Raw genomic sequence first — 15,981 nt, forward strand, 5'->3', positions numbered from 1 at the left:
ACAAACTAGTAAAACTGATTTACTGTGTTGCGAATTGATGCATGTCTAGAAAGTGTGTCACCCAGATGAAAAGTTTGGAAAGCTCTGTCCTGTACACTTTTTTAGGCATTGTGGGAGGAGGGATTGAATTATTGGTTTGTTTTTGTTCTTGCTTTTTATGTATTTTGTGATTTTTTTAAAAAAAATCGCATACAAATTTAAATAATAATAATAATATAAATAATAAAATAATAACAACGACTCCCTCAGGAGGCAGTGATGGCCACTGATTTGGATGATTTTCATAGAGGATTAGACAAATTGATGAAGAGGAAAGCCATCAATGGCTACCATGTTTTCTCTCCCTGTCAGAGACAGTGTGCCTCCGAGTTCCTGGGAATCACAGGTGAGGCAAACGGAGTTGCAGTCGGGTCCTGCTTAATTCTGCTTTAGAGAGTTGGCTGAGGCCCATGATATTAGAGGCAACAGGAGAAATGAGCTTTCCCTGATGCTGCACCTCCGAGGAGGGCAAAGGAGCTGCAGGAGTAGGGCCACGATCCCTGGCTGTGACTGAATATAGACCTGACATCAATCCATCCTGAAGCCATTGCTCTGGGCAGCTTCCTGCATTACGGTTGCTGGGGGGAAATCGGATGTTGAAGCCGGAGTTTCCTGCAGGGAGGAAGTCAGAGAGGAACACAAGATGCTGCCTTCTACTGAGCCAGACCCAGTGGTCCTTCTAGTTCCATAATGCCTGCACTGACCGGCAGCAGCTCCCCAGGATTTCACAGAGAGAGGCATTCCCCCCCCCCCCGTCTGGAGATTGAACTGGGAATGCATTGTGTTGTTTGTTTGTTTGTTTCAGAATTATATCTTTCCTCCAAGGAGCTCAAAGCGACCTACTTATCGTATTGTTCGCTCTATAGGATGCACTTTTTCCCTTCCAAAAATGAAGGGGAAATGTGTGTGTGTCCTATGGAGCAAATGCAGGCTTTCGCTGAAGCCTGGAGAGCGAGAGGGGTCGGTGCGCACTGACCCCTCTCGCTCTCCAGGCTTCAGGCAGCTATCCGCAAGCCTTCTGAGTGTGGTGGGAGTTCCCGCCGGGCTCCCAAGGCTTGCAGATAGCAGCCTGTTCTGGGGGCTGGGGTCGGGGGAAGCTCAGGCTGGCTGGGGCGGATCCCGCTGGCTGTCTTGGCTTCTTTGCTCTGTGGGGCTGGCGGGGGAAAAAATAATTCCCCCCCTTTATTCCCCCCCCCTAAAAACTAGGTGCGCCCTATGGTCCAGTGTGCCCTATGGAGCGAAAAATACGGTAGTTCTTCCGCTCCCCATTTTATCCTCACAAGAACCCTGTGAGGTCGGTTGTGGGACTCCCAGAGGCCTCTGGGTGGCCACTCTGAGAACAAAAGCTGTCCTAGGTGAGCCCCCTTTGGCCTGATCCTGCGTGCGGGCTCCTCGTATTCTTAAGAGCACGTGAGGCTTTGCAGGTACAGGAAACACAGAGACCCAACTTGCTAGGCATAATAGCTTTAGGGACATTTCATGCTATCTCGCCATTCCATCTGAATCAGAAGAGGCAGTTCAGGTACTGAACTGGTTTCCGGAGGCAGGGATGGGGGCCAATAAACCAAACCGGAATCCTGGCAAGGCAGAGGTCATATGAGTCAGTGGTGCTGAGGTTCAGGAATCAGGGTGCTGGCCTATTCAAGGTGAGGTGCCCCCCCAAAAAAGCAGGTAAGTAGTTTGGAAGTGCTTCGCAATTCTAAGCTGTGTCCAGAGACACAGGTGACTTCAGTGGCAAGGAGGGCTTATGGCTACCTGTGGATTGTTCACCAGCTATAGACATTCCTGGACTGAGAGGGTTTGGCCTCTCACTTGTGGGGTGCCTCAGGGTTTCGTCCTCTCCCCCATGCCTTTTAATATCTATATGAAGCCGCTGGGAGAAATCACCAGGAGGTTTGGGCTGGGTGTCCATCAGTATGCAGATGACACCCAGCTCTACCTCTCTTTTAAATCAGAACCAGTGAAGGTGGTGAAGGTCCTGTGTGAGTGCCTGGAGGCAGTTGGAGGATGGATGGCAGCTAACAGATTGAGGTTGAATCCTGACAAGACAGAAGTACTGTTTTGGGGGGACAGGAGACGGGCTGGTGTGGAGGAGTCCCTGGTCCTGGATGGGGCAACTGTGCCCCTGAAGGACCAGGTGCGCAGCCTGGGAGTCATTTTGGACTCACAGCTGTCCATGGAGGCACAGGTCAATTCTGTGTCCAGGTCGGCTGTCTACCAGCTCCATCTGGTACGTAGGCTGAGACCCTATCTGCCTGCGGACTGCCTCGCCAGAGTGGTGCATGCTCTGGTTATCTCCCACTTGGACTACTACAATGCGCTCTCCGTGGGGCTACCTTTGAAGGTGACCTGGAAACTGCAATTAATCCAGAATGCGGCAGCTAGACTGGTGACTGAGGGCGGCCGCCAGGACTACATAACCCTGGTCCTGAGAGATCTGCATTGGCTCCCAGTACATTTCCGAGCACAATTCAGTGTTGGTGCTGACCTTTAAAGCCCTAAACGGCCTCGGCTCAAGATACCTGAAGGAGCATCTCCACCCCCATCGTTCTGCCCAGACACTGAGATCCAGCGCCTAGGGCCTTCTGGCAGTTCCCTCATTGTGAGAAGTGAGGTTACAGGGAACCAGACAGAGGGCCTTCTCGGCAGTGGTGCCCGCCCTGTGGAACACCCTCCCTTCAGATGGGAAGGAAATAAGCAGCTATCCTATCTTTAAAAGACATCTGAAGGCAGCCCTGTTTAGGGAAGTTTTTACTATTTAATGCTGTATTGTTTTTAACACTCGATTGGGAGCTGCCCAGAGTGCGGTTGGGGAAACTCAGCCAGATGGGCGGGGTATAAATAATAATTATTATTATTATTATTATTATTATTATTATTATTATTATTATTATTATATCAGTGACCCATGCACTAATAACCTTTGGGATAGATTACTGCAGTGCACTCTGCATGGGGCTGCCCTTGAAGATGGTCTGGAAATGCAGAATGATCAAGGGGATGGAGTGAGTCCCCTATGAAGAATGATTGCAGCGTTTGGGGCTTAGGGGAAAGGCGGTGAGAGGTGACGTGATATAAGTTCATAGAATTATACATGACATGCAGAAATTGGAAACCGGTCCGCATCGCACACCTGATCTGTCACATGGAGTCTTGCTTTCCCGTAACCTCTCCAACTGAACCAAGAGCCAATGATAGGATTATAGTCTGAAAGGGAGCTTAGATCCCATTTGCCCATCAAGGAGATGCTAACTCCAGACAGAAGAGGAGCTCAGGGGGCCCTTGTAAATGGAATTTAGAAGTCAAGGAGAGGGTGTCCTTTGCCTGGCGACGGCGCCCGCGATAATTCTGCTTTAGAGGGTTGGCTGAGGCCCGTGATATTAGAGGCGACAGGAGAAATGAGCTTTCCTGATGTTGGGTCTGGGAAGGATGCAAAGATTCTGAGCGGGGTGGACTGCTCACAGCAGGGGGTGCCCGCTGCACCTCAGAGGAGGGCAAAGGAGCTGCAGGAGGAGGGCCACCCCCCCCTGGCTGCGACTGAATATAGACCTGACATCAATCCATCCTGAAGCCATCGCTCTGGGCAGCTTCCTGCATTACGGTTGCTGGGGGGAAATCGGATGTTGAAGCCGGAGTTTCCTGCAGGGAGGAAGTCAGAAAGGAACACGAGATGCTGCCTTCTACTGAGCCAGACCTAGTGGTCCTTCTAGTTCCATAAAGCCTGCACTGACTGGCAGCAGCTCCCCAGGATTTCACAGAGAGAGGCATTCCCCCCCCCCCCCCGTCTGGAGATTGAACTGGGAATGCATTGTGTTGTTTGTTTGTTTGTTTGTTTCAAAATTATATCTTTCCTCCAAGGAGCTCAAAGCAACCTATTTAGTTCTTCTGCTCCCCATTTTATCCTCACAAGAACCCTGTGAGGTAGGTTGGGCTGAGGTGAGCAGCTGGCCCAAGGTCGCCCAGTGAGCTTTACGGTTGAGTAGAGATTTGAACCCTGGTCTCTCAGGTCCTAGACCAACACTCTTCACCACAAACCACACCGGCTTAATTCGCAAAGCCTCAACAACAGCACACGAAAGCTCATGCCAAGAACAAACTTAGTTGGTCTCTAAGGTGCTACTTAGGGATGCGGGTGGCACTGTGGGTTAAACTACAGAGCCTAGGGCTTGCCGATCAGAAGGTCGGCGGTTCAGATCCCCGCAACAGGGTGAGCTCCCATTGCTCAGTCCCTGCTCCTGCCCACCTAGCAGTTCGAAAGCACGTCAAAGTGCAAGTAGATAAATAGGTGCCGCTCTGGCGGGAAGGTAAACGGTGTTTCCGTGTGCGGCTCTGGTTCGCCAGAAGCGGCTTAGTCATGCTAGCCACATGACCCGGAAGCTGTACGCTGGCTTCCTCGGCCAATAAAGCGAGATGAGCGCCGCAACCCCAGAGTCGTTCGAGACTGGACCTAATGGTCAGGGGTCCCTTTACCTTTAAGGTGCTACTGGACAATTTTCTTCTTCTTGTTTTTATATACCGTATATACTCGAGTATAAGCCGACTTTTTCAGCACATTATTTATGCTGAAAAAGCCCCCCTCGGCTTATACTCGAGTGAGGGTCCTTTGGGGCTGCTTGTTCTTCCTCCGCCACTGCCTCCACCACCAGGTTTGTGGTGTGGTGAACCGGCTTATACTCGAGTCAATAAGTTTCCCCAGTTTTTTGTCCTAAAATTAGGTGCCTCGGCTTATATTTGGGTCAGCTTATACTCGAGTATAAGTTTAAGAAAGTGATGAGGAATTAAATAACATTTTAATGAGGGTGAAAGAGGAGAGTGCAAAATATGGTCTGTAGCTCAACATCAAAAAAACGAAGATCATGGCCACTGGTCCCATCACCTCCTGGCAAATAGAAGAGGAAGAAATGGAGGCAGTGAGACATTTTACTTTCTTGGGCTCCATGATCACTGCAGATGGTGACAGCAGCCTCGAAATTAAAACACTCCTGCTTCTTGGGAGAAAAGCAATGACAAACCTAGACAGCATCTTAAAAAGCAGAGACGTCACCTTGCCGACAAAGGTCTGTATAGTTAAAGCCATGGTTCTCCCAGAAGTATGGAAGTGAGAGCTGGACCACAAAGAAAGCTGATCGCCGAAGAATTGATGCTTTTGAATTATGGTGCTGGAGGAGACTCTTGAGAGTCCCATGGACTGCAAGAAGACCAAACGCATCCATTCTGAAGGAAATCAGCCCTGAGTGCTCACTGGAAGGACAGATCCTGAAGCTGAGGCTCCAAGACTTTGGCCACCTCATGAGAAGAGAAGACTCCCTGGAAAAGACCCTGATGTTGGGAAAGAAGGAGGGCACAAGGAGAAGGGTCCATTGGGTTATGAAGAGTCGGACACGACTAAACGACTAAACAACAAATACTCGAGTATATACGATATTTCAACAACAGAGACATACCTAGGCTCTCTCCATTGCCCCCTTGGCAAGGAGCTGAATGGGAGCTGCACTCCTAAGTACACCACTGAGCAACTGGGGAGGGGACCCGGCTGCCGTGGCCGGTGCCAGGAAGCAGATTCCTCCGCTGGGGCACCCAGAGAAACTACGCAGAGCAGGGGAAGAGGCGCTCAGGGAGTGGACAGCTGGGTGGGCTCCTACCCACTCCAAGCCAGAGTGAGGAGGCATGAGATTTGTGCCTCCCTGGGCCTGCCTTCTTGGCAGTGGCCAATCTTGCCATTCCATTGGCACTCCGCCACTGAACAACTTAGCCAAACCCTCCAACATCTGGAGTCCCCAACCGATCCTTGGTGGGGCTAGAGAGTCTTCTTCTTTGGCGATCCCTCATAGCTGAGTAAGATTGTCTTCCATAAACACAGTTTTAGCAATGAGTCCATAAGTGACTGTGGAGGCCAATTCTGGATCCACACGTCCTTCCGCAGTGGGGACATTGGTTTCCGGGCAGGGGGTTCCCCCTCCTTCTTGTTGTTATTGTTTAGTCGTTTAGTCGTGTCTGACTCTTCGTGACCCCCTGGACCAGAGCACGCCAGACACTCCTGTCTTCCACTGCCTCCCGCAGTTTGGTCAAACTCATGCTGGTAGCTTCGAGAACACTGTCCCACCATCTCGTCCTCTGTCGTCCCCTTCTCCTTGTGCCCTCCATCTTTCCCAACATCAGGGTCTTTTCCAGGGAGTCTTCTCTTCTCATGAGGTGGCCAAAGTCTTGGAGCCTCAGCTTCAGGATCTGTCCTTCCAGTGAGCACTCAGGGCTGATTTCCTTCAGAATGGAGAGGTTTGATCTTCTTGCAGTCCATGGGACCCTCAAGAGTCTCCTCCAGCACCATAATTCAAAAGCATAAATTCTTCCCTCCTTCTTAGGAAGACTTAAGATATGGGCATGCAAGCAAGAAGAAAGGTTACAACATCTGGGACTTTTCTGTTGGAGAAGAAGTGAGCAAAGTGTGGGGGAGGAACATGATGTGGAGACAGTGGGCCGTCTCTGTCATAATGCTAAAACTCCTGTCTATCCCATGAAGCAGATTGTTGGAAGATTCAGGAGAAGTTTTGGTGCGAAAACGGTGCCATTCATACCACAGAATACGTGGAACATGCAGTGGCGTAGTGTGGGGGGTGCAGGGGGGGCCGGCCGCACCAGGCGCAACATCTGGGGGTTAGGGGCACAAATCCATGGGTTAGGGGGAGCATATCCACGGGTTAGGGGGTGCAAATTACTTGCCTTGCCCCGGGTGCTGACAACCCACACTATACCACTGGGAACATGGCCAGTGGCATAGCAAGGTCAGGTGGTACCCGGTGCGGAAAATTTGAATTTTATTATTTTTCTGCCTGCAAGAATGGTTTTTTTTTTTTTTTTTTTTTTTTTTTGCAGAGCCAAAGTTGTTCAGTTGGCAAAGGCTGGGAACAGAATGTGACTATGGCTCCATCTGCTGGGGGACGATGGTCTCTTCTGATCTCCGGCTAGTTTTTAAAACGAAAGCAGGCGGTGATAAAAAAATAAATAAATGATGCCGTAGCCCGTTTTCCCTTAGGGGGAAGAATGCTGCAAAATCAAAATGGCAGCACCAGCATTTCAAAAATCCAATTTTTTGATCAGCTGCCATTTTGGGGCTTGCAGGACTGCACAGAAAGACCATCTGTGTTTCTGAAGAAGTGTGCATGCACACGAAAGCTCATACCAAGAACTAACTTAGTTGGTCTTTAAGGTGCTACTGGAAGGAATTTTTTTATCATATTTCCAGAGGCACTGAGGAAGAGGGCGGCCAACTCAGCAGCTGTGCCTTGGATTCACTTGACGGATTTGTTTCTGTAGCACAGAAATACATGTCATCATTACTAAAGGCCAAGTTGCAGGGGCCAACGAAAGAGCTGGCAGCCCTAGAATTGCATCAGGATGCAGTGTGAGATGTGCAGCTCTGGAAGGCAATAATAATAATAATAATAATAATAATAATAATAATAATAATAATATATTATTTATACCCCACCCATCTGGCTGGGTTTCCCCAGCCACTCTGGGCGGCTTCCAACAAAGTATTAAAATACAGTGGTCTGTTAAACATTAAAAGCTTCCCTAAACAGGGCTGCCTTCAGATGTCTTCTAAAAGTCTGGTAGTTGTTCTCCTCTTTGACATCTGGTGGGAGGGCGTTCCACAGGGAGGGTGCCACCACCGAGAAGGCCCTCTGCCTAGTTCCCTGTAACTTGGCTTCTCGCAGTGAGGGAACTGCCAGAAGGCCCTCGGAGCTGGACCTCAGTGTCCGGGCAGAATGATGGGGGTGGAGATGAGAAGGGGGAAACAGACCTCTTGCACTTTTAATAGCTGCCATGAAATATACATGTGCTGCAATTCCCTCTTCTACACAACTGTTGAAAGTGCAGGAGGCCTTTGTCCTCTATGGCATCTGGCCAATGTAACCCATGCTTTTATTATCCTTATGACTTAAGAGCAGGAGAACACATTGCAAAACCAATTGAGAGACGGCCTATCAGCCGATACTCTGCAGCAACAACAAAAATGATTCTTCTTCTTACTATTATATTTATTAAATTATTATTATTATTATTATTATTATTATTATTATTATTATTATTAGGCAGATGTTGTATTGTAGACACTCCTGGGCTTTGGGTTGTATTTCGATAGGTGTTCTCTTACACTTCCTCCCTCCCGACTTCCTCTTCCAGATCCAGGCACCCCCCCCCCAAAGAAACAGTCAGAAACACTGACAATTCTCTGGCTAAAATCTTTTATTAGAACAACACACAGGACCCCTTTTGGGCCTGGGAGGGCGGCTGTCTGCAGCTAAGGATTGCAATAAGTTGCCAACAACATGTTACGAAGTCACTAGGAATCTATTCTAAGCATCAGAAACATCATCAAGAAGCAAGATCGATGCTGATGGGAAAACAAGGCCGCAGGTGGCCCAGCCACCCAAGCCCAGGAGGAGATCGGCGTCACCCTGCAACCTGTCTCCTCTGCAGCCGAGAAAAATGGAGAGCGTGACTGCGAGGTTAGCACCCATTCAATAAATTATGTTTAACGTAATGCTGGTACAACATCACCATAACAGAGAAAAATCAGTTCTAAGGGGAAGGAAATCCTAGAAGGGAACAATTACTTATTTACAGACATCTCCTTTGTTGTTTTGCTTTGGGTTTTTTTTTTTTTTTTTTTTGCTGTTAACATTTATTACATTGGATTGTTTTCTTCCCACCATTCCTGATTTATCTCCACTCCTGGTTAAATGAATCAAAGCAGATAATTAAATAACTTACGATGAGAAACAATGGTAGAAGAAAGAAAACAATATCTCAACCCTCTGCAGACAACTATCTCTAGAGAGCGCCACCAATCTGAAAGCAAAAGGAAAGGTCAGACCAGCATGCAGTCCATGAAAGAATATTATGGCACCAACCACATGTATGAACTTGAGGCATCATGGGGTATGTACATGACATTCGCCAAATTTAGCAGCCGGTCCCAAGATGGGAACAGATTCCGATGGAACGGTTTGTTAAGGTTTTCTAAAGTTGCCTCCTCCAAAATGGAATGTGGATGGTTGGTATGACCACAGATATCAGCACCCCTATCATTTATGCCCCCCCCCACTCTCCTGTAGACCCCAAATGCCACAAAACTGCCAGGCTCCAAGACAGAGTGCTGTCCCATTGAAGGATTGGGCTTCCACAAAATCCAGGGTTGCACCATTGAAATACAAGGGCTTCTTCTCTTGTTGGAACAACGTCTCTGATGCTCTGGAGCTGTCCCAGGTCCTGACTTGCCACCTGTTGACAGCTACCAGCCTCCTACCAACCTCCTGACCACATTGCCTGCTCTCAGGCATAATCCAGACTAGTTTCCTTATAAGGTGTTGCTCAGCAACTGCTCAGCAAATCCTTCTGCCCCCGGTGTAAACTGATACATGGAAATACATGCAAATATGCAACTGCCGAGGCCTTATCTGCGCTCGCATTTTACTGGGTCACATGCACTGCGCCCATCTCAAATTGCAGTTAGAGGCAGCTGCTAGGTGGGTCTTTCGGGAGCAGAGGTGGCTGAGTATTTCATTGCAATGTGGTTCCTTCCAGTTCGGCAGAAACGGAATGACAGAGAGCCAGCCTGGGTTGACATTGCGACACAGTTAATCAAACAATGCAAAGAGCAGATAATAATATTATGGTGATACAGAAGAAGTGCGTTCGGATGGGTGGGGGTAATGCTGGTTGGTCTGGTTTCAAACCAGGAAGGTGGCAACCGTGAGAGGTAGCCATGGCAATGAGAATATTTAATTTCCTGAGATTGTGAAAGGAAGGCATTCCTGCTCTCTTCTTTTTTCCCCTCTCCATGTCTGTCGTTGACCACAAAGGAATGCTAGATCTGCCTCGTAGTTGTTGGTTTTTTTAAGGCAAAGTCATCACTGTAGCTAATTTTGAAATGCTGCTATGCAAAACTATGTCCTGACACACACGTGGACATGAGGCGAGATGGATGCTATGCACCGGGATGCAGTCAGAGAAAATGGAAACATGCCACATCAAGCTTGTTTGCAGAATCAAAAAGGACCCCGCAAGCAGCCCCCCACCGAGCAAAAAAGCAGCTGCCCATTTAGAGCGGGCTATCCAAAATTGACAGCTCCGTGTTGACGTGGTCAGAGAATCTCACATTGTTAATACAGCATCAGACTAGCCAAAGAGCTGGTTTCATTAGTTACCTACGTGGTATGGAAGCCACCCATAGATGCCTGCCTCTGATATCTGTAGGAAGCAATCAGTAAGTCCAAGACTACAAAGCCCAGCATCAAGCAGAAGGCAAGAGGGGTGCTATTCAAGGGAGGTCCAGTGGCAGATACCTGCCTCTGCCTTGTTTCAGACCATGCATGAGTTTATTCTTAATTAATATCTGCACCTCTGGCCTCCCAATGGTCTGCACACATATGCAATCCTGTTTGCTTGTTCAAAAGGAAGCCATGCAAGTCCCGCTGTGCTCAACAAGATTTACTTCAAGTTAAGTGCATTTAGGACTGCAGATGTGTCCCCGAGCAACCCTGTGCATGCTTACTCAGAAGGAAATTGCATTAAGCTGTGTTTACCCCCATGCTAGCATGCATGGGGTTGCAGCCACAGTGACCAATGTCACAAACAATTAAATGGGCCTGCGCACCAGGTCAGGGTGTCAAAGGACCAAGCCTCTTTGCCTTGGAAATATAGAGAGATAGAGGAAGGAAGATGACTGTTTGACTGGTGCTGATAATGTGGCATTATTACGGCATGAAAATGAAACACAACGAATTGGCTGGTTTACAAGGGAAACTTGAACATATCTAAGAGACAGCCTTTGAGCCTTGCTGTGAATATGGATCTCTCCCAGTCTGAAATCTCTCCCTGCACCGTGACCAGTCTGGAGTCGCATCTCTGCAAACTGACTTGGCACACAAAACAATCATGTAAGAAGCTGTTTCCAGTCAAAGCCGCAATAATCACTGCAGCATGAAGGATGTCCCACAGGGCCGGCCCTAACAAGAGGCGGCTGCCTCAGGCGGCAAATATTGAAGGGCGTCAAGCAGAAGGAGCTCTGTGTATGTGCGTGTTATGCACTGTCCTGTGCCCTCGGGGTTCAGCGGGGGATGTTGAAATAAGATTCAAAGGTCTGTTGAGGTTTCGTACTTGGAATACGACTAGGAGGACCTCTCACATTTTGCTTCAGTCCGAAACAGCCAGAGGGTATCAGGATAGCAAAGGCCGATGTAAACAAATGAGAAACAGAAGTGCATTATGGGAGCTGCCGTCTCTAGCTTGCAACGGGCCCTTGTTGCACACTAGAGCAAATTGTGGGTGCCTCCTTCTACTTCAGGCATTCAGAGACAGATTGGTGACCCCCCCTCCGTTTACAGAGGTACAGGACAAATGTCTGGATAAGCAGCCAATTAACTTGATCCAGACGTTTGTCACGTTCTGCTGTATACAACCATCCATCCCAATCAGAAAAGAAATGGGATATTGGATATATTTGCTGAATGTGGGTGGCGGGGGCATTTCTGGGTGGCATTTTGGGGGGAGCATTCAGAAATCGGAATGTTGGCATTTGAGTTTTGAAACTCACTGAAAATGGAAATGTTCTGCTCCTACAAAGTGATAATTTACGCAGAACTCAAATACAAAGTTCTGCCAATAGAATTCCAAATTTGAAAATGGTGCTAATTTCATATGCAGATTTAAGTGTTGAGGAATTCTCCGTAGAGTGATCTAAATCGTACACCTCACCCTCACAGGTGTGTTAGACCTGTATCTGAGCTGTACCACTTCAGATGTGGGTACTGGGAGCAGCTCCCATCACATCTGGGCTGGAGAACCAGGCCTCAGTTCCTTAGGGCCCAAAGGATGCCCTGCTAAAGTATCATCCTTCATAACCAACATTATTATTTTCCAGCATTGATTTGTTTATACCTGTGTTCTGTGCTTTGTGGTGAACTGCCTTGAACATCCTCTGGATAAAAAAGGGGGTGCCTGATCTTTGAAAAACAAAAAACTAAACACTGTAATTGGGGGGGGGGGGAATCATGTGACCTTTCCCCTCCAACTCTCTGCTTTGACTGGAAAAAAATTAAGATAAATCCCGTCTCCCCAGGCTTCATTCATCATCCTGCATGGCTTTTGTATGTCAATTAAGTGGTGATACCAAGCTGATGTCTATGAGAAGGTATCATTCAGCAAGGAAGGCCACGAGGACAGAGGAGGCAAAAGTCAACTGGACTCTGCAAACCCTTCAAGGGCCAGCCAATTCTTGCCCGCCCAGGGGCTTGGGGTGGGGGTCTGGCTGATGTTATATGCACAAATCTCCATCCATAGCAAGTGAAGCTCAGTTTTCCTTCTGGCTGGAGAATCCGCAAGTTGGTTCAGCCGCTGCGCCCTTGGGAATCTGATCCACATTTAGGGGAAAGGGGAAATCCCAAACTGAAAGAATAACTGAACCCAAAAGCTGATTCGAGAGAGTCGCATCTCAGGCTCTCTCTGGGAACGCTGTCGTCAGCCGAAAGAGCAAAATTAGCAAAGCAAACACACACTCGTGCACACACACAGAGAGAGAGCACAGATGGGGCTGGAAAGGCGGAGAGGGGTGGCCCTGGCAGGTGCCCAAAGTCTGCTTGGTCCTTTCTCTTCTCTAGATTCCACCCCGCTTTTTGTCTGTTTAAAAAATTTGGTTTCCGCTGGCCTGGAGTTACCAGACGACCAGATATTCTCCTCCGTTCTCCCATGAGGTCAATTCCTGAAGAAAACGAACGCAGGTCTCTCGGTGTGTCCTGAGAAAAAGCCGCCGGGCACCTCCTGACTCCTTACTGCATGGAGCCTCGTGCGTTGTAGAAGTCCGGGACTGGGAGACCGGTGTGCAGTGTCACCTGAAAGCAAAGAGCACTTGCTGCAAATACCCTCCAACATTTCTCCAGTGAAGTTACAGTGGAACCTCGGGTTGTGGACGTAATCTGTGACGGAGGCACGGCCGCAACCCGCAGCGTTCGTAACCTGCAGCGCCACATCTGCACATGTGCGTGACATGATTTGGTCTTCTGTGCATGCGTGAAGCACAATTTAGTGCTTCTGCACATGCACAAGTAGCAAAACCCGGAAGTAACCCTTTCTGGTACTTCCGGGTTTCCCGTGGTCCGTCACCTGAAAACGCGTACTCTGAAGTGTCTGTAACCCGAGGTACCACTGTAGGAACATCTCATTCCACAATGATAAATTTACTATTTACAGTGGTGCCTCGCAAGACGAAAAGAATCCGTTCCGCGAGTCTCTTTGTCTAGCGGTTTTTTCGTCTTGCGAAGCAAGCCCATTAGCGGATTAGCGGATTAGCGCTATTAGCGGCTTAGCGGCTTTTAGCGGCTTAGCGGATAAGCAGCTTAGCTGATAAGCGGCTTAGCGGCTTAGAAAAAGGGGGGGAGGAGAAAAAAGTCGGAAAAACTCGCAAGACATTTTCATCTTGCGAAGCAAGCCCATAGGGAAATTCGTCTTGCGAAGCGCCTCCAAATCGGAAAACCCTTTCGTCTAGCGGGTTTTTCGTCTTGCGAGGCATTCGTCTTGCGGGGCACCACTGTATACCCCACACATCTGACTGGGTTTTCCCAGCCACTCTGGGTCTGGGCAGCTTCCAACATATATAAAAACACAATGAAGCATTAAACATTAAAAAAACAAAACCCTTCCCTATATAGGATTGCCTTCAGACAGCTTGGGGGTTGGATATCTCCATACTCTCCAATGAAAATAGGGACATTCCAGGATCAAATCAGAAACCGGGACGGCGTCTCTAAATCAGGGAGTTCCTGGAAAATAGGGACAGTTGGAGGTTCTGAGTACAGGGTTCAACAAGAGGTGGCAGGGCCGGCCCTACGATGTGGCAAAGTCAGGCAGCCGCCTCAGGCGGCAGATGCTGAGCTGCGGGGATTGTGAGTGTTATGTTGGCATGTTGCATTCAACTGGAGTGGAAGACACTTCCCTTTCCCAGTACTGGAGTAAGATTCAACCACCAGTCCGGTGGGCTTTTGCCTGTGCCTTGGGGAAGGGCACCATCTTGCCCCTTGCCTCGGGCAGCAAAATGTCTTGAGTGGGCCCTGAGGAGTGGGGGTGGCATTTTTAATCCCATCACAGCTGCAGGATTTGATCTTCCCATGCTCACAGAACCATATCTGTGTGTGTGTGTGTGTGTGTGTTTGTGTGTGATGGCCTAGGACTTGGGCTCAGACTCGGAACCAGAGGAGTGTCAGTCCGCACTGGATCCTTTGCCTCAGGCATCATCTGAACCAAGTCTGGGGCCTGATCCTGAAGAGTCTCAGTGTTTTAAATTTGTTGTTAGCCACCCTGAGCCTGTTTTTTGAACCGGGAAGGGCGGGGTATAAATAAAATTTTATTATTATTATTATTATTATTATTATTATTATTATTATTATTATTCCGAGAAAGTCACTAGGACTTGAGGGGTCATTATGGCAGGACCATGACTGTATATTTACATATTACCGTATTTTTCGCTCTATAACACGCACCCGACCATAACACGCACATAGTTTTTAGAGGAGGAAAATCCGTAGGCATGCCACCCGTAGGCATTTCCTCCATAACACGCACAGACATTTCCCCTTACTTTCTAGGAGGAAAAAAGTGAGTGTTATGGTGCAAAAAATACGGTAAATGAATCCCCTGCTTTATTTACATCATAGGCATCAACTCCTAGGGGCCCAGCTCTTTGGGCCCTCCCAATAATTTTTTGGGGGGACTGCCCTTCCCAATGATCAGGGAGTGGAGGAGGCCGAGTATCAGTTGGTGCCTTTGCTTTAGTCATTGTTGTGTATATTCCCTAATTCCACACAAGAGCAGACAATGAGGGCTCGGGCAGAACACTACTCACCCCCACTGCCATGTTTATGAGTAGCAAAATTGGAGTGTTTGGGCAATTCAGAACAGGACATTTGGGGGGGGCGGCTGTTTGAACCTGCCACCTTCTGCCCAGCCCACCCCCTGCCCAGAATGCCCTGCTTGAGGGCACTAGCTTTGAGTACCAAACTGATTCGGAATATTAAACCCAGCAACCTGAGAACCACAGCTTGCTTGCTTTTCGTCAAGGCAAGTTTCTAGTCCTTGGCGTTCCTCCGCCTTTTTCGGACTGCAACTCCCGTCATTGCCAGCCAACGCAACTCTGCGTTTCCCGTTCTGATTCCTGTTCTTCCCACTCTCTGCCCTGCCCCTCTCCAACAACTGACGGGAGCGCCTCATCCTGAGATCCAAGAAACCTCCCGGTCTCTCCTCCCAGAGGCCCAGACTCATTTCCACTCCTCCTTACTTGCACATTTCTGTTCAGACTGACAGCCGGGAAGAAGAGACCTTCCAGGTTCTCAAAGGCCACCGGCCCCTGCTGGTCCTCATTGATGGAGAAGGTCAACGTCCTCCTGGTTAGGTCAAGCAGGATCCCGACCGTAGCCCCTTTGGTGATGCCCCCTTCGGTCCTGCCAAGAAAGAAAGCGCTCCTCATTAGCTCGGGTGAGGGGGGCTAGATGACATTTGTGGGTTTTTTTATATAATATTTATTGGTGTTTCAAAAAGTTACAAGAATAAAAAAAGAAAGAAAAAGAAAAACAGAAAATACAAAATACAGAAAAAAAACAAAAAAACAATTAAGAACAAATCCATCTTTCCATATCTTATCTATCATTTGCTTGTTTCCTTGACCTCCTCGCACCTCCCTTTTTTGTATTCTAGTTCATTAGTTGTTTCAGCAAATCCTTTCCTTCTTTGTTTTTATCTTACTAATTTATCTTAATATATTGTAACTTTACATTCTGACCTGTTAACAATCCATTTTTACTTAATCCTTTATAACATTACTGCTAAAACCACATAGCTTCCTTCCAGCATCCTTCTAACATTCCTTAATTTTACAATGTTTCTGTA

The 15,981-nt window shown here is 48.2% G+C and overlaps 1 protein-coding gene across 5 annotated transcripts in view; it reads right to left on the minus strand.

Moving 5' to 3' along the window:
- Positions 1–8,268: 8,268 nt before the first annotated feature.
- TRIM9 (tripartite motif containing 9) overlaps positions 8,269–15,981 on the minus strand; it is an 80,527-nt gene continuing 72,814 nt past the window's right edge. For all 5 annotated transcript variants that reach the window (XM_079989908.1, XM_079989911.1, XM_079989909.1 and 2 more), the window contains 2 exons: positions 15,374–15,536; positions 8,269–12,932 (listed from right to left, as the gene is read on the minus strand). In XM_079989908.1, the coding sequence (XP_079846034.1) occupies positions 12,870–12,932; positions 15,374–15,536 (226 nt within the window). In that variant the 3' untranslated portion in view covers positions 8,269–12,869. The remainder of the gene's footprint in view (positions 12,933–15,373; positions 15,537–15,981) is intronic.

Source organism: Podarcis cretensis (genome assembly GCF_951804945.1).
Source record: "Podarcis cretensis genome assembly, chromosome: 1".
In the NCBI taxonomy this organism is placed as follows: Eukaryota; Metazoa; Chordata; class Lepidosauria; order Squamata; family Lacertidae; genus Podarcis; species Podarcis cretensis.